Source organism: Orcinus orca, chromosome 18 (assembly GCF_937001465.1).
Source record: "Orcinus orca chromosome 18, mOrcOrc1.1, whole genome shotgun sequence".
Classification (NCBI taxonomy): Eukaryota; Metazoa; Chordata; class Mammalia; order Artiodactyla; family Delphinidae; genus Orcinus; species Orcinus orca.
The window spans coordinates 77,503,839-77,527,219 of NC_064576.1; the positions used below are offsets into that span (position 1 = coordinate 77,503,839).

Sequence of the window (23,381 nt, forward strand, 5' to 3'; positions counted from 1 at the left end):
AAATTCTGCTCTTCATGTATCAATGTGACATGCTGTCTGAGCAGTCAGCACTATTGGTGGAGGTGTAACTATTTGAACTTCCTGACAATTATGGTCACTTTAATTATAAAAACAACATAGTAATACACATTACATGCAGATAACACTATCGTGTCACATGATATGAAAGCAACTGAAACTTTGAAAGCTTAAAATAGATCTGTTTCAAACCAAAACTAATTTGCTTTAACGTAAGCCTTCCTGTTTAGCCAAGGCAGTTTCCTATGTATGGAACACTACCTCTGTAAAAAGTATACTGCCATAAAAGTTGGTGGTTGTTTCTCGGTTCATGTTGCTTTCTTTTAGCTTGTGTATGTTTTCTTTCCTGCTCCTTTGCTAATAAGTTACAGCTGGTTTTGAAATACCTGGCTTAGTGGAGTTGTCATCAAAGCAATCAAAGAAAAAAAAAAGTATGGATTGCTGTAAGCCCGGGAACAGTTTTTAAAATGGAAATTATGGTACTGCCAAAGCTGTAAACTTGTTTTTTCATTTATATCCTTACCTTACACCGAAAGGATGTAAAGCTATTCAGCAGAATTTAACTTAACAAGATCATAGAATTGGTAAGGAAAATGAAGGAAAAGAAGGTAGGAACATAATACAGATAGATAGCGTTGGAGAATGGAAGGTAAATACATCACTTATAATTGGTAACTGCCAGGGTGGAAGGGAGCCTTCCTTTCCGTGTGCAGGTGCTGTGTTGGGTGCCTTAGAGCCGGCCTGCGAGCGCACTCCTCCCTGGAGGCTCTGAAAGACTGAGCCAGTGGGCTGACCAAACACCATCCTACGTTTGGGTCATTTCCATAGAAATTGTAGTGGCTTCATAATGAGACTATTTGCCGGAGTAGTAGCTGGTCTTATTTCAGCGCGGAGACAGCGCGTGCGTCTTCGGTTCAGGCACCTCTCGCCCTCTTCACAGCGAACCCCAGCGTGACAGGTGCAGGTGCTGGTCTCACCTTAACCACGTCAGGTTTGGGAAGGGAGAGCACACCGCGGAGGAAGTCGAGCGCAGGGTTTTAAAGGTTTTTTCTAATGCTATCTTTACTATAAAGCTTCAGGTTAATGTCCGAATTTCTCGATTAGACGGAGGAGACGGAGCAGACAGAGCCTTAATGTCTGTGAAACGTACAAGCGTTATCGAGTGCAAAAGAGCAGGTCCCTTCGTATGCGTGTGACCTGAAGGGAATCTAGTTAAAACCTCAAGTACCTTTTATTGCCTCCATCTGAAGCACCTGCTGAGTACGGCGCCTCCCACCACCACGAGGCGGCCCAGCGACTGACGCGGGACCCAACCGCCTGCCGGAAGCGCCCGAGTGGGCGGTGTACGCGTGCGCGTAGCCAGCCACCCCGCCCACGTCCCTGTTCTGCTGGTTACTGCGCGTGCGCGGGCGGGGCCCCGCCCGCCCCGCTTCCGGCCTGGCGGGACAGTGTGCGCACGCGCAGAGGCAGTCGGCTGTCCGGGCCAGCGAGGGGAGGCGGCGGTGCACGGGCGGAGGCGAGTGGGGCGCGTTGGTGAGTAACCAGAGCAGCCTCCGTGCTCCTGTGTTCGGGTTTCTGCTCCTTCGGGTTTCCCGGCGCAGCCTGGGGGCTGCGGCTGTAGTCAGCGGGGCCGGGGTAGGTGGGAGCTGAGGATGGTCAGCCCCGGCTGGCGGGGGCGGGGCGGAGGGGCGGCCGCAGGGGCTGAGGCGTCTCGGCCGGGCAGAGGGGGCGGGGCGGGCCGGGGGCTCGTGCGCGTCGAGCCGCGCTTCAGGCAGGTGGATTTCACCCCCGTGTCTTAGTTGTAAAATAACAGGGTAGAGTTTTCGAAGGCGGGAGAGCAGGCGCCGTACGGAGCGGGAGACCACGCGGACCGCCCGGGCTGTTCCGCCGGGTCACTCGGGAGGCCCCCGCGCCCCGCCCCCCTCCTGCGCGGCCCCGGGGTGGCCTTGGCCAGGAGACACTGTGTGCATGGTGTGGACAGGGAGGAGCGGCCGGCTGTAAACCTGACACGTGGAAGTAGGCTTGTGTGCGTTTGAAACGTGCATGGCCTAAGGTTGCCTCTTGTGGGAGGGGCCCTTTGGTTTTGTGGAGTTGTTCGCGGCAACGCAGGGTAGCCCGCTCCTCCCTGCTGACGCAGCTCCTTGACGTGCAGCCTTCGCGCGTGCTGTCCGCCTGCACGCCCCCTTCCGCATCCTTGCCTGTCCCTCAAGGCCCAGGTACGAGCCACCTGCTGCTTGTCTCCGCTCTCCACCCGCACGCGCTGCTCGTTCTGCTCTCAGGGCACTAAGCGGTGCCCCTCGGATAGAGGGCTCGGCACGTTGCCACACTCAGCTGCCTCCTGTGCGTCTTTCTGCCGAGAGCAGGGTCTCAGCCCTAGCGCTGGTGACTTTGGGGCCGGGGAGTTCTTTGCTGTGGAGGGTGATTCTCTAAACCGTACGGTATTTACCAGCATCCCTGGCCCCTACCCATTAGATGCCAGCGCACCCTCCGCAGAGAACCACTGAGCTGCAGTAGCAGCCACACGAGGCTTAGCATCAGTTTAACAGCAGTGTAGCACAGCACTTCCCAACTCTTCTTGGCTCCTTTTTTTCTTTTTTGGCTGCGCCAGGCTGCTTTCAGGATCTTAGTTCCCCAACGAGATCTTGAACCGGCCCCCGGGCAGTGAAAGCATGGAGTCCTCATAACCAGCGGACTGCCAGGGAATGCCCTTCCCAACTCTCTTGGAATTGAAAATCTCACAGCAGTTTCACAGGCCCACTTAGAAAAATTTTTAAAGATGCTAAAGATATGATGAAGTAGTGACTTAAGCTTAAAAAAATTTACTGTATTACAACTAAAGTTCAGTTTAGAGTTTAGTAATGTTTATTATATAAACAGATTTTAATTTTTCCCACTTGTGATGCTCTCATGAACTCACTCTAATTATGTGAAACAGTGTATGACTGCTAACATTCGCAGTTCATGTCTCTCCATTGAGCGTCTCTTACCATAATCCAAAATATATTTTATTCCTGTTGTTTGTTTTCTCCCTGCCTCACTAGAATGTAAGCGCCAAGAGGACAGGGACTTGGATTCCCATCACCAAGAATAGTGCTAGTGCAAGGTAGTGCCTTGGTAAATGATTATCGGCTTTAAAAATAAACTTTTAGGGCCCAATTCATATTGAAATACAGATTGAAATTTAATTGCTTTTTACAGCCACAAAAGTAGGCAGTTTTCTTAAATTGCTCTTTGGAATTCTTTCATTTGAACGAAGTCAACTTTTTTTTTTATGGTTTTCATGTGTTATTTCTAAATAATTAGCTAACAGATTCCAAGTTGCAAATGAAAACCTTTCTCCATCCACAAATGCAGCTGTGGAAAGTGTTTAGTACTAATAAATAAAAATTCAGATATCCCTGTCTGTATGAAGGATACACACGTATATGTGTATATATGACTGTATGTGGACACACATGTTTTTCTTTGTCCTTCTTCTAGACAGTACTCTTCTAGACAGTATTCTTCTAGACAGTATTGTGGGGCAGCTTGGATCAGGAATCGGTTGTACACTTCAAATTTCTCAGGAGACATTGGATTTTAATATTTGCCTGATTCTGACTCTTGAAATACAGGACTAAAATGAAGCCTCTTAGTACTTTGCAGATAAGTTTGCTGTGTTCTCAGACTTCCTCAGCTCAGCATTGCACACACTAATAATTCTCCCTTCTTCTTTTCTTCTTCTGGGACTCCCACAGTGCATATGTTGGGCCACCTGAAGGTGTACCCCATCTCTGCTGATATCTCCATTTTGTTCATACATTGTTTTCTTAATGTTCTCCACATCTTTTAGTTCTTTTAGCATCTTTAAGACAGTTGTTTTGCCATCTGATCTTTTTCAGGGATGGTTTCTGTTGGTTTACTTTTTTCCTTTGAGTGGGCCATACATTCCTGTTTCTTTGTATGCCTTGTGATTTTTTTGTGGAAAACGCTGGAAATCTCAGATTCTCCCCCTTCCCCAGGATTTGCTTTTTTTGTCATTCTGTTGTTGTTGCTATTATTGTAGGCTGTTTTTGTGCCACGGATCAGCCTGAGGAAACTTAAGGTCTTTCTAAGCCTACACCTTTTCCTGGGCATGCATAGTGACCTTCTAAATTCCTCCATATATTCAGTTGCTGTTTATAATGGTCTAGTCCTTAAATGTGTGGCCCCCGAAAGGGCGAAAAGAGAAAAATGGAAGCGGGGGAGGTGCTGGCACTTTAAGTCCCCTCAAAGTTGCTTCTGCTGGAGGGGGGAAGTGCTAATAACAACAATATGAGCCTTGCAGCGATGGCTGCCTGACTCTGTCTTTGCCTCCATGATTAGAAGTAGCTGTCAACGATCAGAATACAGATCCCCATTATTTGAAGGGCGGGTCCTTATTGCCCACCTTGCTCCCACAGGCTGCTCCTGGAGCTGTTGAAATTGTGTGTTCTCAGACTTTATTATGTTTGTCTACTTGGCATCCATTAATTACAGGGCCAAAGTAATGGCCCTGTAATTCCTTACATCTTCTCCGCACGTTAGCTCTCACGGGCACGTGAAAGTCATATCACAGACCTCCCAAACCACACATTATAGAATGTGTGTTTTCCCTTCTTGCCCACTGTCTTAACAGTAAAGACACTGTCCCAGTTCTCTCTGCTTCCTTGTTCCTGCATGTGACAGGTTTCATGTGGTCCTTCACCATGTGCTGTGCCTCTCATTTCCTGGGGAACTGTGAATAACAAACTCCTCTTTCAGTGGCATTGACCTCTCCATATCCTCATTCAGCTGTATAAATTAATCCCTGAGCACAAAACAGGTATTTGTGCACACCTTCCTGAGGCAGGAATGAGGAGTGAGGAATGGGTAGCCACTGCCGAGTTAAGTGCCCAAATGGAGTGAAATTAACCAAATGTTAAGTCTTCCCCTGGGAGTTGCAAGCCTTTGAATAGACTCTAGGGATCCAAGATAGTTACATCAGATAGATTTTGCCAGTAAAATTATCTAGGTATGGAGACAGTCTTCCCAGAACCTTCTAATAACCTTTATACACACTCTCTCACCATTCACTCCCATTGATACCACCTTGATGGTGTCAACCTTCAGAACAAGTCTCACCTCTCTGACCACTTTATTTTGAGGCTGTAAAATGATAGATCTGCTATATCTGCATTTTGTCTAAAAGTGATAATAGTGATAACTGTATTTTATCAAATCTCAAGAAAACATGCTGACAATTAAACTTACACTCATTTTAAAGCCATTTGTTAAAGTAATTTTAAAAATTGTGTATCTTAAGTCTGAATGTGATACATGTGACAAGTCAGTGAAAGTCAGTCCTGCTCCAGGCAGACAGCATCCACCGTGCTCCAGGCAGACAGCATTCACCATGCTCCACGCAGAGTTTCCTGTCACACTTCATAGTATTCCCTTTAGTTACTAATTTCCTGTGCTCCAGTTTCACTCATTCCCTCTTCTGCCAATTCACCTTTTGTAAAGTAGACAGTCATATGAAGGTACTAAACTGTCTTATTTAGTGGTTATAACAGATACCATATTATTAGTGGTATACTTACAACTTCAGGGAGTACTGAAGGTAATATTTGTCTTCCTGTTGTGTGCCAAGGACTATTAGGCACTTTATAGATAGTAATTCATCTAACTCAAAATAACCCTATTAAGTAGGTGTTTGTTAATATTTGTCCATTTTATAGATGAGAAAATTGAGGCATAGAGGGGTTAAATACTTGCTTCAAGCTATGCAGTTAGTAAGTGGCAAAACCATGATTTAAGCCTAGGTAATTTGGCTCCAGAGGCCATGCTCTTAATCCTGTATCATGTTTTTCTGAATGTCTAAATAATAGCAGAAATACTTTTTCACAATTAGTATAAAAAATGTTATCAAGTATAAAAAATGTGATCATCTGCTTCGAGTAAGAGTTGTTTATATGATCTAGTCCAGTAAAGTATTAGAACATCTACATCTTGAGATGGGTGTGTGCGCAAATTACAGATAGCTTACAATGAAAAATTTCAAACGTTTAAAACGACAGCCTGTAGTAAGAAGTTTTGTATCATGATACATGACCCTGTACACACATGTGTATTTTTTGCTAAAACATTTCACAGAGCAATACTTAACTTCTACTATAAGCCATATACTTCGATACAACTTTTTCTATTTAAAAAAAAAATGCTGGGCTTCCCTGGTGGCGCAGTGGTTGAGAGTTTGCCTGCTGATGCAGGGGACACGGGTTCGTGCCCCGGTCCGGGAAGATCCTACATGCCGCGGAGCGGCTGGGCCCGTGAGCCATGGCCGCTGAGCCTGCACGTCCGGAGCCTGTGCTCCGCAACGGGAGAGGCCACACCGGTGAGAGGCCCGTGTACCACAAAAAAAAAAAAAAAAAAAAAAGCTGATGTTGTCCTACTATATTGACTTCATAACTTAAGGGAGATCACTGTACAGTGTGAAAAACACGGATAGAAGAATAGATGAGCTGTTCCACGAGATTTATTCTAAGTTCTTTCAAAAAGTTTAGTGCCCTGGGGTGGCATCAAACTGTTTGGAAGCCATTTTAGGCACTTTTACTTACATAATCAAGTCCATGGGTCTCTGCAGATATGTAATAAACATTTAAAAAATTATGTGTATCCTCACTCCCAGAGGTAATCACTATCTTTAAGCTTCAGTTTTTCATTAACTTGCTTTTATCTTCATGTTTCTGAACTTCATTTAAATAGATTTATACTATATGTATTCTTCTGTAACTTAGTGACTTACATGTTCTTGAGATTCATTCCTGTTAGCATATATATGGCTGTAGTTAATTATTTTTTACTGTTGTGAATTTCCACTTGGAGTAACAAGGGCTAAATTTCCCCTCCCATCTGATATAACTAAAAAACAACAACAACAAAAACCAGATAAAATATGTGGCAAAAAAATGTCTTTGAAAATATTGCCCACAAGACAACAAAGGGCAGTGGTCCCTGAAAGAGGGGAACAAACAAAATGAGCCTGATGATTGCCCCATCTTACTACCTGAGAGACTTTTCAGACTGCTGTGCAGGGGAGGGAAACCCAGACAGAATCCAGAGACCTCTCTGAATTGAGGAAATAGTTCATAGATCCTGGGGAAGCCACATGGGGCCAGAGTGCAAGGCAGAGTGCTGTACCAGAGAAAGAACCCTAGAGAACTGCAGAGGGACCTCCTTGAGGAAACTACCTGAGGCTAGAGAAGACAAATACCTGAAAGGATTTGAAGGAACAGAACTCACTCAAGACTGGGAATAGTGGCTGTTTCTACCAGCTGTACTGAAAAACCTCATAATTCATGGGGCGTTGGATAAAGTACTTAGAGATACTGCTATTTTGTTACAGTGGTGAGCAGTAATTAGTGCTAGAATAACTGCTGTTCTCCTCTCTACTAACAGTCTTAAAAGCAAGACCCGAAAGGATAAAATTGTTTCCAGGTAACTTTACTGTGTCCCAATACAAATCTCAAGAATACTTATATTTATAAATACTAATTTATGTTTATATACTTAAGGAGTACAAAAATACGTTCCATCGAACAAGTTACATTTCATAATATCTAGCATTCAATTAAAAAAATTAACCAACCATGCAAAGAAGAAAATATAACCCATAATGAGAAAATCAGTTGGTTGAAACTGACCCAGAACAGACACAGATGTTATAACTAGTAGACAAGGAAAATCAACAGTTATAACTGTATTCTGCACATTCAGAAAGCTAGAGGAAAGACCGAACATGTTAAGTAGAAATATGAAAGAAAGATTGGGTTGGCCAAGTGCCTTTGGGTTTTAAGTAAAAGATACATTTTTCATTTTCACCAGGATGAAAATGTATTCACCGTTTTGTTCCACTACCTTCTGCCATTTTTCAGGCAACTTCATAAGTCCACTTTCCCAAAATGTCTTATCTTTTTAAGCAAAGAACTGTTCCAGGTGGCTTTTACAGTCTTAAAGGGAACTGAAATTTTTTCCATTAAGAGAATTTTGTAAAGACCAAAACATGGAAATCCAAAGGTGCAAAGGTGAATACGGAGGATGAATCAGAACTTCTCAGCTGGAATTTCCCTGGTAGTTCAGTGGTTAAGCCTCTGTGCTCCCAATGCAGGGGGCCCGGGTTCGATCCCAGGTCAGGGAACTAGATCCCACATGCAGGCTGCAACTGAGACCTGGTGCAGCCAAATAAATAAATATATTTTTTTAATTAATTTATTTTTGGCTGCATTGGGTCTTTGTTGCTGCACGCAGGCTTTCTCTAGTTGTGGTGAGTGGGGGCTTCTCTTCATTGCGGTGCATGGGCTTCTCATTGCAGTGGCTTCTCTTGTTGCAGAGCACAGGCTCTAGGCGCGCGGGCCTCAGTAGTTGTGGCTCGTGGGCTCTAGAGCGCGGGCTCAGTAGTTGTGGCACACAGGCTTAGTTGCTCCGCGGCATGTGGGATCTTCCTGGACCGGGGCTTGAACCCATGTCCTCTGCATTGGCAGGTGGATTCTTAACCACTGCACTGCCAGGGAAGTCCCATAAATAAATATTAAAAAAAAGAATTTCCCAGCCAAGCTGTAATAGTTTTTGCCTGATCATCAAAGAAACGTGCTGTCTTGCGTTATCCTGATGGAAGATTATGCGTTTTGTTGGCTAATTCCGGACACTTTTTGGTGAATGCTGCTTTCAGTTGGTCTAATTGGGAGCAGTACTTGTTGGAATTAATCGTTTGGTTTTTCCGGAAAGAGCTCATAATAGAGGGCTCCCTTCCAATCCCACCATATACACATCACCTTCTTTGGATGAAGACTGGCCTTTGGTGTGGTTGGTGGTGGTTCCTTTTGCTTGCCCCACGGTCTCTTCCAAGAGTACAGTATCCACTTTTCATTGCTCTTCACAAATTTGTTTTAAAAATGGAACATTTTTATTACATTTAAGTAGAGAATCGCATGTGGAAATCAGTCAAGAAGTTTTTTCCACTTATGTGGAACCCAAACATCAAAGCAATTAACATAACCAAGCTGTTGCAGATGATTTTCAGTACTTGATCTGGGTATTTTGAGTATGTCGTCTATCTCCTGTGTGGTATAATGTCGATTGTTCTCAATTAATGTCTCGATTTGATCGCTGTCAACTTCAGCTGGTCTACCCAACCTTGAGCATTGTCCAGTGAGAAATCTCCAGCACAAAACTTTGAAAACCACTTTTGATACGTTCGACCAGTCACAGCACCTTCTCCATACACTGCACAAATCTCTTTTTGCGTTTCAGTTGTGTTTTTACCTATAATAAAGCATAATATGCCAAAAATGTTGTTTTTTCTTCCATCTTCAATATTAAAATGGCTACACAAAAATTCACCAATTTTGATAAGGTTTTTTTATTTTTTTAAAAAAGATGTTGGGGGTAGGAGTTTATTAATTAGTTTATTTTTGCTGTGTTGGGTCTTCATTTCCGTGTGAGGGTTTTCTCTAGTTGTGGCAAGCGGGGGCCACTCTTCATCGTGGTGCGCAGGCCTCTCACTATCGCGGCCGCTCTTGTTGCGGAGCACAGGCTCCAGATGCGCAGGCTCAGTAGCTGTGGCTCACGGGCCTAGTTGCTCCGCGGCATGTGGGATCTTCCCAGACCAGGGCTCGAACTCGTGTCCCCTGCATTAGCAGGCAGATTCTCAGCCACTGCACCACCAGGGAAGCCCTGATTAGTTTTTTTTAATTGGAGTATAATTGCTTTACAGTGTTAGTTTCTGCTGTACAACGAAGTGAATCGGCTATATGTATACATAGATCCCCTCCCTGTTGGACCTCCCTCTCACCCTCCCCCATCCTGCCCACCTGGGTCATCACGGAGCACCAAGCTGAGCTCCCTGTGCTATATCGCAGGTTCCCACTAGCTATTTTACACATTGGTATAGTGTATTTGTCAAACTTAATCTCCCAATTCATCCCACCCTCCCCTTCCCCATCCTAACCCCACCCCCACCCCCACCCCCACCCCCACGTCCACACATCCATTCTCTATGTCTGTGTCTCTGTTCCTGCCCTGGAATTAGGTTCACCTGTACCATTTTTCTAGATTCCACATATATCCGTTAATGTGCGATATTTGTTTTTCTCTTTCTGACTTACTTCTGTATGACAGACTCTAGGGCCATCCACATCTCTACAAATGGCCCAGTTTCGTTCCTTTTCATGGCTAAGTAATATTCCATTGCATATATATATATACCACATCTTTATCCATTCATATGTCGATGGGCATTTCAGTTGTTTCCATGTCCTGGCTATTGTAAATAGTGCTGCAATGAACATTGGGGTGCATGTGTCTTTTTGAATTATGGTTTTCTCAGGGTATATGCCCAGTAGTGGGATTCCTGGGTCATATGGTAGTTCTGTTTTTAGTTTGTAAGGAACCTCCATAATGTTCTCCAGAGTGGCTGTATCAATTTACATTCCCAGCAACAGTGCAAGAGGGTTCCCTTTTCTCCACGCCCTCTCCAGCATTTATTCTTTGTAGATCTTTTTTATGATGGCCATTCTGACCAGTGTGAGGTGATATCACATTATAGTTGTGATTTGCATTTCTCTAGTGATGTTGAGCATCTTTTCATGTGCCTTGTGGCCATCTGTATGTCATCTCTGGAGAAATGTCTATTTAGGTCTTCTCATGTTTTTTTGATTGGGTTGTTTGTTTTTTTGATATTGAGCTGCATGAGCTGTTTGTATAGTTTGGAGATTAATCCTTTGTTGCTTCATTTGCAAACATTTTCTCCCATTTTGAGGGTTGTCTTTCCTTGTGCACTTGAGAAGAAAGTGTATTCTGCCGCTTTCTGGTGGAATGTCCTATAAATATCAATTAAATCTGTCTGGTCTGTTGTGTCATTTAAAGCTTGTGTTTCCTTATTTTCTGTCTGGATGATCTGTCCATTGGTGTAAGTGGGCTGTTGAAGTCCCCCACTATTATTGTGTTACTGTTGATTTCCCCTTTTATGGATGTTAGCATTTGCCTTATGTATTGAGGTGCGCCTATGCTGTGTGTATAAATACTTAAAATTGTTACATCTTGTTGGATTGAACCCTTGATCATAATGTAGCGTCCTCCCTTATCTCTTGTCACAGTCTTTATTATAAAGTCTATTTTATCTGGTATGAGTATTGCTACTCCAGCTTTCTTTTGATTTCCATTTGCATGGAATTATCTTTTTTCTGTCCCCTCACTTTCAGTCTGTATGTGTCCCTAGGTGTGAAGTGGGTCTGTTGTAGACAGCATATATATTATGGGTCTTCTTTTTGTATCCATTCAGCCAATCTGTGTCTTTTGGATGGAGCATTTAATCCATTTACATTCAAGGTAATTATCAATATGTATATTCCTATTACCATTTTCTTAATTGTTTTGGGTGTGTTTTTGTGGGTCTTTTTCTTGTGTTTCCCGCCTGGAGAAGTTCCTTTAGCATTTGTTGTAAAGGTGGTTTGGTGGTGCTGAATTCTCTTATTAGCTTTTGCTTGTCTGTAAAACTTTTGATTTCTCCATTGAATCTGAATGAGATCCTTGCTGGGTAAAGTAATCTTGGTTTTAGGTTTTTCCCTTTCATTATTTTAAATACATCCTGCCACTCCCTTCTGGCCTGTAGTTTCTGCTGAAAAAATCAGTTGATAACCTGATAGAGATTCCCTTGTATGTTATTTGTTGCTTTTCCCTTGCTGCTTTTAGTAGTTTTTCTTTGAATTTATTTTTTGTTAGTTTGATTAATATGTGTCTTGGTGTGTTTCTCCTAGGGTTTATCCTGTATAGGACTATGTGCTTCCTGGACTTGGGTGGCTATTTCTTTTCCCATGTTAAGGAAGTTTTCGACTATAATCTCTTCAAATATTTTCTCAAATCCTTCCTCTTTTTCTTCTTCTTCTGGGACCCCTATCATTTGAATGTTAGTGTGTTTAATGTTGTCCCAGAGCTCTCTGAGACTGTCCTCAATTCTTTTCATTCTTTTTTCTTTATTCTGTTCCTCAGCAGTTATTTCCACCATTCTATCTTCCAGCTCACTTATTGTTCTTCTGCTTCAGTTATTCTGCTGTTGATTCCTTCTAGTGTATTTTTCATTTCAGTTGTGTTGTTCATCACTCTGTTTTAGTTCTTCTAGGTCTTTGTTAAACATTTCTTGTATTTTCTCAGTCTGTTCCTCATTTTATTTCTGACGTTTTGGATCATCTTTATTATCATTACTCTGAATTCTTTTTCAGGTAGGTTGCCTATTTCATCTTCATTTATTTGGTCTTGTAGGTTTTTACCTTGCTCCTTCACCTATAACATATTTTTTTGTCATCTTTTTTTTTTTTTTTGATGGGTGGGGCTGGGTTCCTGTCTTAGTGGCTCTTTGGCCTGAGGCATCCAGCAGTGGATTGCAGGCAGTTGGGTAGAGCCGGGTCTTGGTGCCAAGATGAGGACCTCCGGGAGACCTCACTCCCCTTAATATTCCCTGGAGCCTGAGTTCTCTGTTAGTCCAGAGGTTTGGACTTGGTGCTCCCACCACAGGAGCTCAGGCCCGAACCCCGGCCTGGGAACCAAGATCTTGCAAACAAACAAACAGAAGAGCTGAACAATAACAATAAATAAAATTAGAGAAATAAAAAATATATTAGAAAAAATAAAAATATAAATGAAACAACAACAACAAGGTAAAACAGGGACTTCCTTGGTGGTCCAGTGGGTAAGACTCCGTGCTCCCGGGTTTGATCTCTGGTCGGGGAACTAGATCCCACATGCATGCTGCAACTAAGAGTCTACATTGCCATAACTAAAGATCCGGTATGCTGCAACGAACACCCCGTGTGCTGCAACTAAGACCCAGCATAGCCAAAACAAACAAATAAATAAATAAATACAAGTTAAAACAACCACAACAGCAAAAAAAAAAAAAGGCCTTGGCTGTGGGAGGCGGGGCTTAGGCTCTGGACCCTCGCAGCCAGAAAAGGCCCTGAGTGGGCGGGGCAGGCGCAGGGCTTAGGCTCAGCATGCCTGGAGGGGGCCTCAGAGTGCGGAGGATCAGGCCTGGGACCTCAGCAGGCTCCCCGGGGCCCGAGTGGGCGGGGGAAATTCTGGCTGTGTTCCCTTCTGATCCTCTGATCCCCCAAGGGTCTCTCCCTGTCCCCGTTGATCCCCTCACTGTGAGTGGGCCCCTCCCCCAGCCACCCCTCAGGGATGCTGGTCCTGTCCTGCCTCCACTTCTCCTCCCCTCGTCCTACCCAGTCACTTGGGAGTTCCTCCCGTCCCCTTAGGTGTCCGAGGTCCCCCACCAGCACCTGGTAGGTGCCCTAATTGTGAGGAGATGCAAACTCCACATCAGTAAGGTTTTTTAAAATGCATGCTGATATGACAGCTGTCACAATACAATCTAACAAAACTGTTTCAAATGAAGGTAAAGACATCTAAGTGCTACTAGAGCCATCTTACAGAAAAACCCAAATGAACTTTTTGGCCAACCCAATAAGAGACCCAAGTCAAACTTCTGGTCATAAAAACTACAATATCTGAAATAAAAAATACACTGGGGCTTCCCTGGTGGCGCAGTGGTTGAGAGTCTGCCTGCCGATGCAGGGGGACGTGGGTTCGTGCCCCGGTCCGGGAAGATCCCACATGCCGCGGAGCGGCTGGGCCGGTGAGCCATGGCCGCTGAGCCTGCGCTCCGCAGCGGGAGAGGCCACAACAGTGAGAGGCCCGCGTACTACAAAAAAAAAAAATACACTGGATGTGATTAACATCAGGTTAGACATTGAAGAATAAAAAATTACCGAACTCGAAGACCAGAAATGGAAACTTATCACAAATGAAATACAAAGAAAAAAGTTTTGTTTTTGGTTTTTTTTAAGTGAACAGAGCATCAGAGAGCTTTGGGACAATTTCAAGTTACCTAACATTCATGTATTTGGATCCCGGAAAGAGAAGGACAGCAGAAAAATATTTGAGAGGGCTTCCCTGGTGGCGCAGTGGTTGGGGGTCCGCCTGCCGATGCAGGGGACGCGGGTTTGTGCCCCGCTTTGGGAAGATCCCACATGCTGTGGAGCAGCTGGGCCCGTGAGCTGTGGCCGCTGAGCCTGCACGTCCGGAGCCTGTGCTCCACAATGGGAGGGACCACAGCAGTGAGAGGCCCGCGTACCGCAAAAAAAGAAAAAAAAAAAATTTGAGAAATAGTGGCCAAAAACTTCTCAAATTTCAGGAAAACTGTAAACCCACAGATCCAAGAAGCTCAGTAAACTCAAAGCATAACAAACATGAAGAAAACTACACTGAGACACATCATAACCAAATGCTCAAAACCAGTGATAGAAAAATCTTAAAAGCTACCAGGGAAGGAAGACACAAAAAGTAAGAAAACTAAGGGTGACAGCAGATTTTATGTTGGAAATAATGCAGCTAATAGTGGAGGAATCTCTTTAGGGTACTGAAGAAAAAAACAACCTAGAATTCCATCGCTCCAAAAAATAAAATCTTTCAAAAAGCAAGGCAATGTAAAGACAGTTTTAGACATAAAAGCTGAAAGGATGCATCAGCAGTAGAACTGTGCTACAGGAAATGTTAAAAGAAGCCATTCAAGCAGAAGGAAAATGACAACAGATGGAAATACTAATCTGTACAACAAAATGAAGTGCAGTGTAAGTGGTTACGAAGTAGGTAAATACATAAGGTTTTTAAATTTAACAGTGTGGTGTGGAGTTTATAACAAATGTAAAAATAAGATGTTGGTTAAACAGTAACACGAAGGATTGGAGGAGAGAAATGGAAGTTATAAACAATTATAAAATTTTTATGTAATACAAGAAGTGATATGTTATTTGAATGTATGCTGTGATATATATACTGTAAACCTTAAAGCAACCACTTAAATAACAAAGCTATAGGTAGCAAGCCAACAAAGGAGAAAAGAGTGATATAAAATGTTTTCATTGCTGTATAGTAGTATCCCACTGTAGGAATATAGCAGTATATTTTATAATGTCCAGTGGGTGGATACTTCAGTAATTTTAGTTGTTGCTAGTACACATTTCTACTTTGAACGTATTTTACATGTCCATTTATGTGAATTACAGGAGTTTCATATAGTTATATGATCTATATGTATATACAGAATTACTGAGTTGAAGCAGGGGAAAGGTCAAATTGTTTTCCAAAATGTTTTCATCAGTTTACATTGCAACAGCAGAATAGGCAATTACCATTACTCCACATCCCCCAAAACATTTGGTATTATCAGTCTTCTTAATTTTAGTCAATCTGGCAGGTATATAGTGGTGTCTCATTATTATCATAATTTGCATTCTCTCGTCCTTTTTATTTTTCATATCTCTTCCTATACCCCTCCTTTATGATCCTTCACTTATCCTGTCAGTGACACCCAGGAGCCTTAGGTCACCTAAAAACAGTGACATTCACACATAAAAAGATCTTATTAAGAGAATCTACTGTGAATTAGCTGCATGTGGCCGTTGGGGCACCAGAAGAAAGTGAAACATCTTTATAGTATTTATGGTAAAGATTTCACTCTGCAAAGGATCATACAGGTGTGTTTCCTTTATACAACTCACTTTCAGTTTGGATCCCTGCTGTGAGATAAAATTTTTTTAATCGTTGTTTGATGGAAAAGAAAAAACAAACATCACTTATACTCATTTCCCTGCAGGTGTGAAATGAGCAACTCTGAAGATGAGGACCTCCCCCAGCTCTCTTCCCATGCCCTGGCAGCTCTGCAGGAATTTTATGCTGAGCAGAAACAGTACACCGACCTTGGTGGCGATGACAAGTATAACATTGGAATAATAGAAGAGAACTGGGTAAGTTAATGCATTCCCCACCCATCAGGAAGTGTTGGTGTGGAGCCTATTCTGTACCTAGTCCAGTGTTTGTCTGTATCTGACCTAATACCCAAGTTTATCTCACTTGTCACTACGAAGCTGATAACCTGTTCAGGAGCTAAGACAGAAAGCAGTCCACGAACATTTTAAGACAGTATAAATGCAGGTTTTCCTAATTCTGACTCTCAGGCTGCCTGGTGATCAGAGGAGGGGACATTTCAGATAGAAGAACAGCGTATCATTATATCCAACACAAACTGCTTCCTTCTTGTATACAGATGCATTCTGTTGGTTGTTATGGAGCCCAGCAATCCTTGAGAAAAGGGAAAAATTGATCATTGCAGTAATGGGGTGACTGGACTTAAACATGTAGTAAAAAAATAGATGAAACTGAGTTTTTAAGAAGATATTAATAGTTTCTGGGGCACACTATGTATTTTAATTGTATTTTTATGGTCCAAATAAAAATAGGAATTAAAAAAAGTGAGTTCAGAAAAACTAACCTAACCTGGAATGTAGAAATTTACATTTTTGAAGGAGATAGTTGAGAAATAGATGAGGCTTGAAATTTCTGTCTGTGACTACCCCTTGATAATAGATCTGCCTCTCTTTGCAGCCGGAAGGAGGGGTATGTGTGTTTAAGCAGACGTTTACATTTTGTGTCAAGTTCAGATCTCTTAAGTTATATAAAATTTCCCTGTTTACCATCTGTTTGAGACTGGGACAAAAATGTTTCTTTACATTTATTCTAAATGTTCCACTTACTCAGATGCCTCTTTCTCACTGCTTCCCTTCTTTATGTGCTTTTGTCTTTAGCCTGATTCTTTGAATAGTCAATATTAGAAACTTGAAGTACGTTATTATTCTTGAGGTGGTCTTTTTCTCTTTTCCTTCTGCTAATTTAAATACTATGTACTTTTTTCTGATTCTAAAAGTAATCTATGGTTGTTGTAGAAAATATATAAAAACATGAACAAAAAAAAGTCATAACTCCACTACCTGAATTAACTATTTGTATATTTTTGACACTTTCTTTTGGTTTGTTTTGTTTATAAAATTAAGGAGATCTCCCAGGAAGTTGGGGGGGAAAAAAAAAAGACAATGATACAAATTATAGAAAGAAAACATAAAATTAGAGGATAAATCCAGGAAGCTCAATATTCAACTAACTGGAGTTCCAGAAAAATAGAACTGAAAACAAAGAGGGGAGGAAACCTTCTAAGAATGATATTAGAAAATTTCCCAGAACCAAAGACCCTCACTAAGACACATTATTATGACTGAAAATTCTGGATATAGGTGACAAAGAAGATCCTAGAACCTTCCAGAGAAAAGCATGACACCTACAGAGTCTCAGGTCTACAAGTCACATTGCACTTCTCAGTAGCTTTACTAGAAACTAGAAAAAAGTGGAGCAATTCCTTCAAGATTTAGAGTGAAAATTTGTTCAGCCTAGAATTCTACACCCAGCTGAGTTATCAGTCAAATGTGAGGATAAAAGTAAAATGTTTTAGACATGGTAAGTCTCACAACATTTACCTCCTACACACCACTTCTCAGAATGCAGGATGTTGGGAGAATTAGGGGTAGGTTCAAAGAACCCAAGCAAATGAAACAATCATGTATTAACTCTAGGAAAAACGAGGTACCATATATTACTTGGCCCAGCAGTGAACGCTGATAATTGATATAGTATATATTGATATAGTAGATATAAATTAAAAGGATAAACTCTATGCCAGTTGTAAAATGATTTCACTCATTCCTCTGTCATAGCAGCTGAGCCAGTTTTGGTACACTCCGGAGACCGCCCTGCGCCTTGCAGAGGAAGCCGTGGCAGCTGCTGGGGAAGGTGGCAGGTGAGATCAGTTTCATTTCTCTTTTGCCTTTTAATCTAAAGTAATATTTTAAATGTCCTTCCTAGATGAGACATGGTTGGTAAGAAGGCTGAACTGTAATCTGCAAAACCTGTAGTTTGCGATTCGCAGAACATGAGGAAATAAGAACTGCTTCATTGTTGAGTCTGGGGACACACACAGAAATCTATTCAGTGTAAGATACCTTATCTCTGTTCCTTATTTTAACATTTTCTGCCTGTTACTTTTATACCCCTAGGGTTTGCTTTAAAAGAAAAAAATCTTGACCTTTTTGAAGTTTTAATAGATTTTTTTTTTAATTTGGTTTTTACTTCTGTCAAAACTCTGCACGCATATAAAGTCTAATGGTCCTAAAAGACTTGTTCAGAAAATAATCCACTGTTAATTTTCCCCTGGCCCACCCGCTCGCCTTTTCAGCTCTTTCATTGGCCTCTTGGTATTTACAGACGTTTCTAAATAACGTTTCTCTTGGCACTTCTTGACTTGTCACTCATAGACCTTATTTCTTGACTTCTCACCTGAAGAGAATGAGGACTTGGCCCCCTTCACTGGCCACAACTGCCACATACGTGTCTGCTTTCTGTCCACTCTCCCGATAGAGTTATATCCTTTTTTCATTTTCTTTTTTTTAATGGCTGGACTCTGCTAATTTTTTGTGTGTGTGTGGTACGCGGACCTCTCACTGTTGTGGCCTCTCCCGTTGCGGAGCACAAGCTCTGGACGCACAGGATCAGCGGCCATGGCTCACGGGCCCAGCCGCTCCGCGGCATGTGGGATCTTCCCGGACCGGGGCACGAACTCGCGTCCCCTGCATCGGCAGGCGGACTCTCAACCGCTGCGCCACCAGGGAAGCCCCATCTTTGCAAATATTTTGTTGAGGATTTTTGCTTCTATGTTCATGAGTGATATTGGTTTGAAGTTTTCTTTTATTCTCTTGGTTTGGGTTTCATATTGGTTAATGGTAGCTTCATAAAATGAGCTGGGAAGTATTGCCTGTATTTCTGTTTCCTGCAAGTGACTGTGTAGAATTGGTGTTAGTTATATCCTAATTTTGGTTAGAACAGGGTTTATGTTGTTAGGACAACATAGATGTTCTTTACAGCTGAGTCTTTTCCTTTTCTGTACAATGTTTCATCTTCCCTGAAGAAAATAATTCTTTTTTTTTTTTTAGTATTTCTATGTCCATATTACTAATTAACTCTCAAATTCTCCCCAGTGGTGTGAATCTCTTATCAACAAATTCAAACATATTTTTCAGCTCCTTGAAAAAAATGACTTCCAGGGCTTTGCACCCTGTTCCATGTGGACTGGTTGATTTCTGGGTTTGCTGCAGCTCTGGTCTACCTCTCTCGTGTTCCAGACGCCCTCTGTCCAGTACCCCAGGTCTTAGTTTACAGCTTTATCCTGGTTGGGTATATCCTTCAATAGTTTCCATGGGAGGGAAATTCTTAAAACCTTTCATGTCTGAAAATGTTTTTATTCCACCCATTCTCTTCATGTGTTAGTTTTGTTGGGTGTCGAATTCCAGGTTTTGAGGGCATTGCTTCATTGACTGCACGTTTCGGTGGTGCTATTGGAAAGAACAGTGCCATTGTGGGAAACCTGTTTTCCCATCCCTGCCTACTGCTAGCTTAGGATTTTCTCTTGATCCCCAGTATTCGATGTGTCTTGGTGTGGAGCGTCCATCTGTTGTACTGGGTGAAAGCCCTTCCATTCTCATAACTCAGGTCCTTCAGTTTGGGAAAATAGTCCTAAATTATTTGATTTCCTTCCCACTTTTTTTCGATTCCTCTTTCTGGAATGCCTATTATTTGAATGTTGGACCTATCTACTTGTTTTTCTGTTCTTTTTCCATCTTTTGACCTCCGGGAAAATTCCTCAACTTTATCTTTTGAAACTTTACTGAATTTACCATTTCCGCTGTCATGTACTTAGTCATCTATACCTTCTGAGGATATTATAGGATTTTTTTAAAAAGAGTTAGCTCCCTACACAGTCTCTAACGAACTGCACACATGCATCTTCTGTTTACTTTGGCCTCTGGTATTATTAGATGCTTTCCTTGAATGTCTGCTGGCCCCCTGCTGTCCGTCCGTATTTAAGGGTGAGGCGCTCTAGGGCTGGAGGTTCTGATACCTGGGCAGGACTTCTCTACTTGGGTGTCTGCAGATGGCTGTTTCCCCATCAACACCCAGGGTCAGCATGCCCAGGCCTTTCCTTGTGGGCTGGTTAGAGCCCCAGGAAGTCTTCCTGCCTGGAAGTCACGCATCTCGTTGACCTCATCCCAGAAGGCTTATTTCTGAAAGAGGGTTGGGGGTCCCAACATCCAATGGGTTTAACGTGATCCTTGCCATTTCCACATGGTGCCTGGCACCCACCCTTCAAGCCCCCCCCAATCCAGAGAACATCCCTCCAGTTTCCTACCACAGTTATGGAGGCTTGGGATAGGGAAGAGAATCCTGGGGGGGGGGTGCATTTTCCTGTTTGTTGCCCCACCGTCCCCCCCGCTCCTTGAGTCACCTGGTTGTGCAGCTTCCTGAGCCACGGGTGCTGTGCTGTCAGCCGGGTTCCTGCTCAGCCTTCCTGGCTGCCAGTTTGGGACCTGGCTAAATGAATGTGTTCCCTCTGCCATCTTGAGCTGGAAGTTCAACTGGAAGTCCAAAGGTTTTCTTTTTTCTGTCCTTTTTCTATGTAGTTTATTACGTTTTTCTTAATGACATGTTTTTACATGTATTTTCTTATTTTTACATATGAGGGCTTTGGAAGCAACTTATTTTTTCTGAAAGGCATCTTCAGTATTTTTAGGAGTTATGTCATAATTTTAAAGATGAGTAGTAAGAGTAGCATTTATTGAGTACTTACTGTGTGTCCTGTCTCCTGGGTAAGTGCTTTCTGAGGGTCATCTTGTTTAACCCTCACACCTCTGGAGGTAGTTCCTGTTACCCTCTCCATCCTAAAGACGGACGCTGAGGCCCACGCGGTCACATCACTCGCACAAGGGCCCCAGCTGGGAGCAGCAGGCCGTCCGCTTCCCCTGCCACTGTCGCCACACCCTGCTCCCGTGCCCTCCTCCACCTCAGATCACTGTCCTTCCGCCGGAAGTACCTCCTCTGGGGTTTTTAGGGAAGGAGGTGCTGCTGTGGTTCAGGTCCTCTGCACCCCCGGCCCAGAGCTCTAGCAGCAGGCGGGCTGGGGTTTGGTCCCCACAGAAGGCGGTCAGGATGCCCCCAGACTTCTTACGTGCTTCACGTGCATTTGGGCCAAGAAGCCGCTGAGCCCAGCGTGGGCACCTAACCAGACGTGTAACACTTCTCTGAAGAAATGCATCTCACAGTTTTAAAGCTGAGTTTATTCTCTAAATAAGTAGTTTTCTGAATGATTTTATGTGTGTGCGTGTGTGTGTGTGTGTGTGTGTGTGTGTATAATTAATAAAAATCTAAAAGTGACAAAGGGGATGGAGACAAAAAGTCTCTTTCCCATTGTCTGCAGACAAGCTGTGTATCTCCAGGAGGTAAGCATAAACCCCACTCCGTGGAAACACAGTTTACACTCTCCTGAACTTGACTGTCTTGGAGAGTAATGACAACATGGTATTCCACTGTAATAGACGTACCACAGTCAACTGAGTAATTCAACATTTAAGGTACTTCTAGCATTTTTGGCAGTTGGCTTTAAAAGTTAACTACTGGAACACTACCCATTCATAAACTGGAGATGCTTGTAATGAGACAGATTCTTTAATTTACTTATACAAAAAAGCAGCAGAAATTCGAAGTAGTCTGTCTGCACTGAGACCTAGTTTTAATGTACTTTTTTGGAAAACTAAAGTTGTTTAGGAAGTTACTTGGAGTTTTTTCTTCAAGATTATATTACAAAGTAACTTCAAAATATTTAGTTTGAGGCTAAAAAGTATTTGAAATAAATGTTAAGAGACCACCATGAAAATACTAAGTAAATTCAGGCCATGGGCTTCATAACCCTTGTCCTAATAATGTTTTACTTTTTTTTTTTTACCATGAAAAGCACATTTATCCTTTCATACTTTAAAATTATGAGTTGTAGATTTGTAAACAGTAGATTCCTTAAAAGTGAGGCAGTAGAAAGTCTTCTTTCAAAATGTACTGCTGTTATTACTTCAGTTTGCATTATTGTTTCCTTTAAGAAAATCTGGACACGGGGACTGTGGCTTTTCAGTGAAGTGGTTATTGACGCCATGTGCTGTCACAAAGCTCAGTCACGAGTTGGCTCCTTCTGTTCCAGAGTAGCATGTGTGAGTGCCCCCAGCGTTTACCAGAAGCTGCGAGAGCTGCACAGAGACGACTTTTCTATCTGCATCTTCGAATATGACCACAGGTTTGCCATATACGGAGAGGAGTTTATCTTCTATGATTACAATAACCCAGTGGATTTACCTGAGAAAATTGCTGCACACAGTTTTGACATTGTAATAGCAGATCCCCCTTATCTCTCTGAGGAATGTCTCAGAAAAACGTCGGAAACCATCAAGTACCTGACCCGGGGCAAGATTCTGCTGTGCACAGGTAGGTGCCAGATTGGCAACACACATCCCATGACTTTAAACAAGGTTCTTCTCCTCTCTGTGCCCCAGTCGCCTTATCTGTATAGTGGGGCTGAGATGCTGCCTGCCTCTCAGGGTTGGGGAGAATTAAGTGGCATGATGCCTGGGAATCGGGGTTCACCACTGGGTGAGTGCACCAGGAGTGTTACTTGTACTCATCAACGGCAGTAACAGTAACAGTATCTCACTCAGCCTGTACAATTGATAAGGAATCTCGGGGGTTAAAGTGGATGCCAAAGGTTACAGCGCTAGACATTAGATTAGGTTTACCAAAGCTGAGAAAGAGACTTCCGCACTGGTGATGTGGATATATTTTCTTAAGGTGGATATACTGGCATTTGACTGAGAACGAAAACGTTAAGTGCTGGTCTCCCTACTTCCGGGCAGCTTGGCATCCAGGCCTGCTGTGTGGGCCCTGCTTCCCCCAGTGCAGTGGGTGCGGAGGACAGGGCTGGAGGGAGGAATGGGCTGGTGTGAATGTATTGGTACAAGTTTGCATGATTCACTACTATTGAAAAAGAGGTTGTTGACTCAAAGTTGGAAAATGGTGGGTTTTAGTAATTATTTTTGCTTCCCTTATGTTACTTTGTGGAATATAATTATTAAGTATCTCAGCCTTGCAGATGTAGGAAAATTATTAAATGAAAAAGAAAAGGAAAAACATAGGTAATATGCATAAATGTTGGAGGAAGTAAAAAAGGAATATAAGAGCACTGACCTGCCCCCTTATCGCTGAGTGGTACCGTCAACTCACTGCTTCCCGCATCTGGTCGAGAATACCTCCCTGGCTGGCCTGGTGGGTGTGGAGCTGAGACATGGTTGGTGCCTCAGTCTCCGGGTTCATCTGGTTGTTCTCTTCAGGTGCCGTCATGGAGGAAGAGGCAGCAAAACTTCTTGGAGTGAAGATGTGCAAGTTTATTCCAAAACACACTCGAACCTTGGGAAATGAATTTCGCTGTTACGTGAATTATGATTCTGGGCTGGACCGTGAACTGTGAACGCAGCTGGTAATACAATGTAGTAAAGGACCCATGTGACATTTCCCTC

At 42.9% G+C, this 23,381-nt stretch overlaps 1 protein-coding gene across 5 annotated transcripts; it reads left to right on the forward strand.

Annotated features, from left to right (window-relative positions):
* The first annotated feature begins 1,425 nt into the window (after window positions 1-1,425).
* On the forward strand, window positions 1,426-23,373 carry EEF1AKMT1 (EEF1A lysine methyltransferase 1). Of its 5 annotated transcripts, none has more exons than XM_033409363.2 (6): window positions 1,426-1,551; window positions 15,707-15,857; window positions 17,655-17,737; window positions 17,853-17,930; window positions 22,016-22,296; window positions 23,196-23,373. In XM_033409363.2, exons 2-6 carry the CDS (start codon window positions 15,714-15,716, stop codon window positions 23,330-23,332), a joined length of 723 nt encoding a protein of 240 aa, XP_033265254.1. In that variant the 5' UTR covers window positions 1,426-1,551; window positions 15,707-15,713; the 3' UTR covers window positions 23,333-23,373. The 5 variants fall into 5 exon arrangements, with proteins under 5 accessions (XP_033265254.1, XP_049557221.1, XP_049557220.1 ...); XM_049701263.1 differs by having other exon boundaries at window positions 1,449-1,551; window positions 17,658-17,737; XM_033409364.2 differs by having other exon boundaries at window positions 1,546-1,653.
* The last annotated feature ends 8 nt before the right edge of the window (window positions 23,374-23,381 follow it).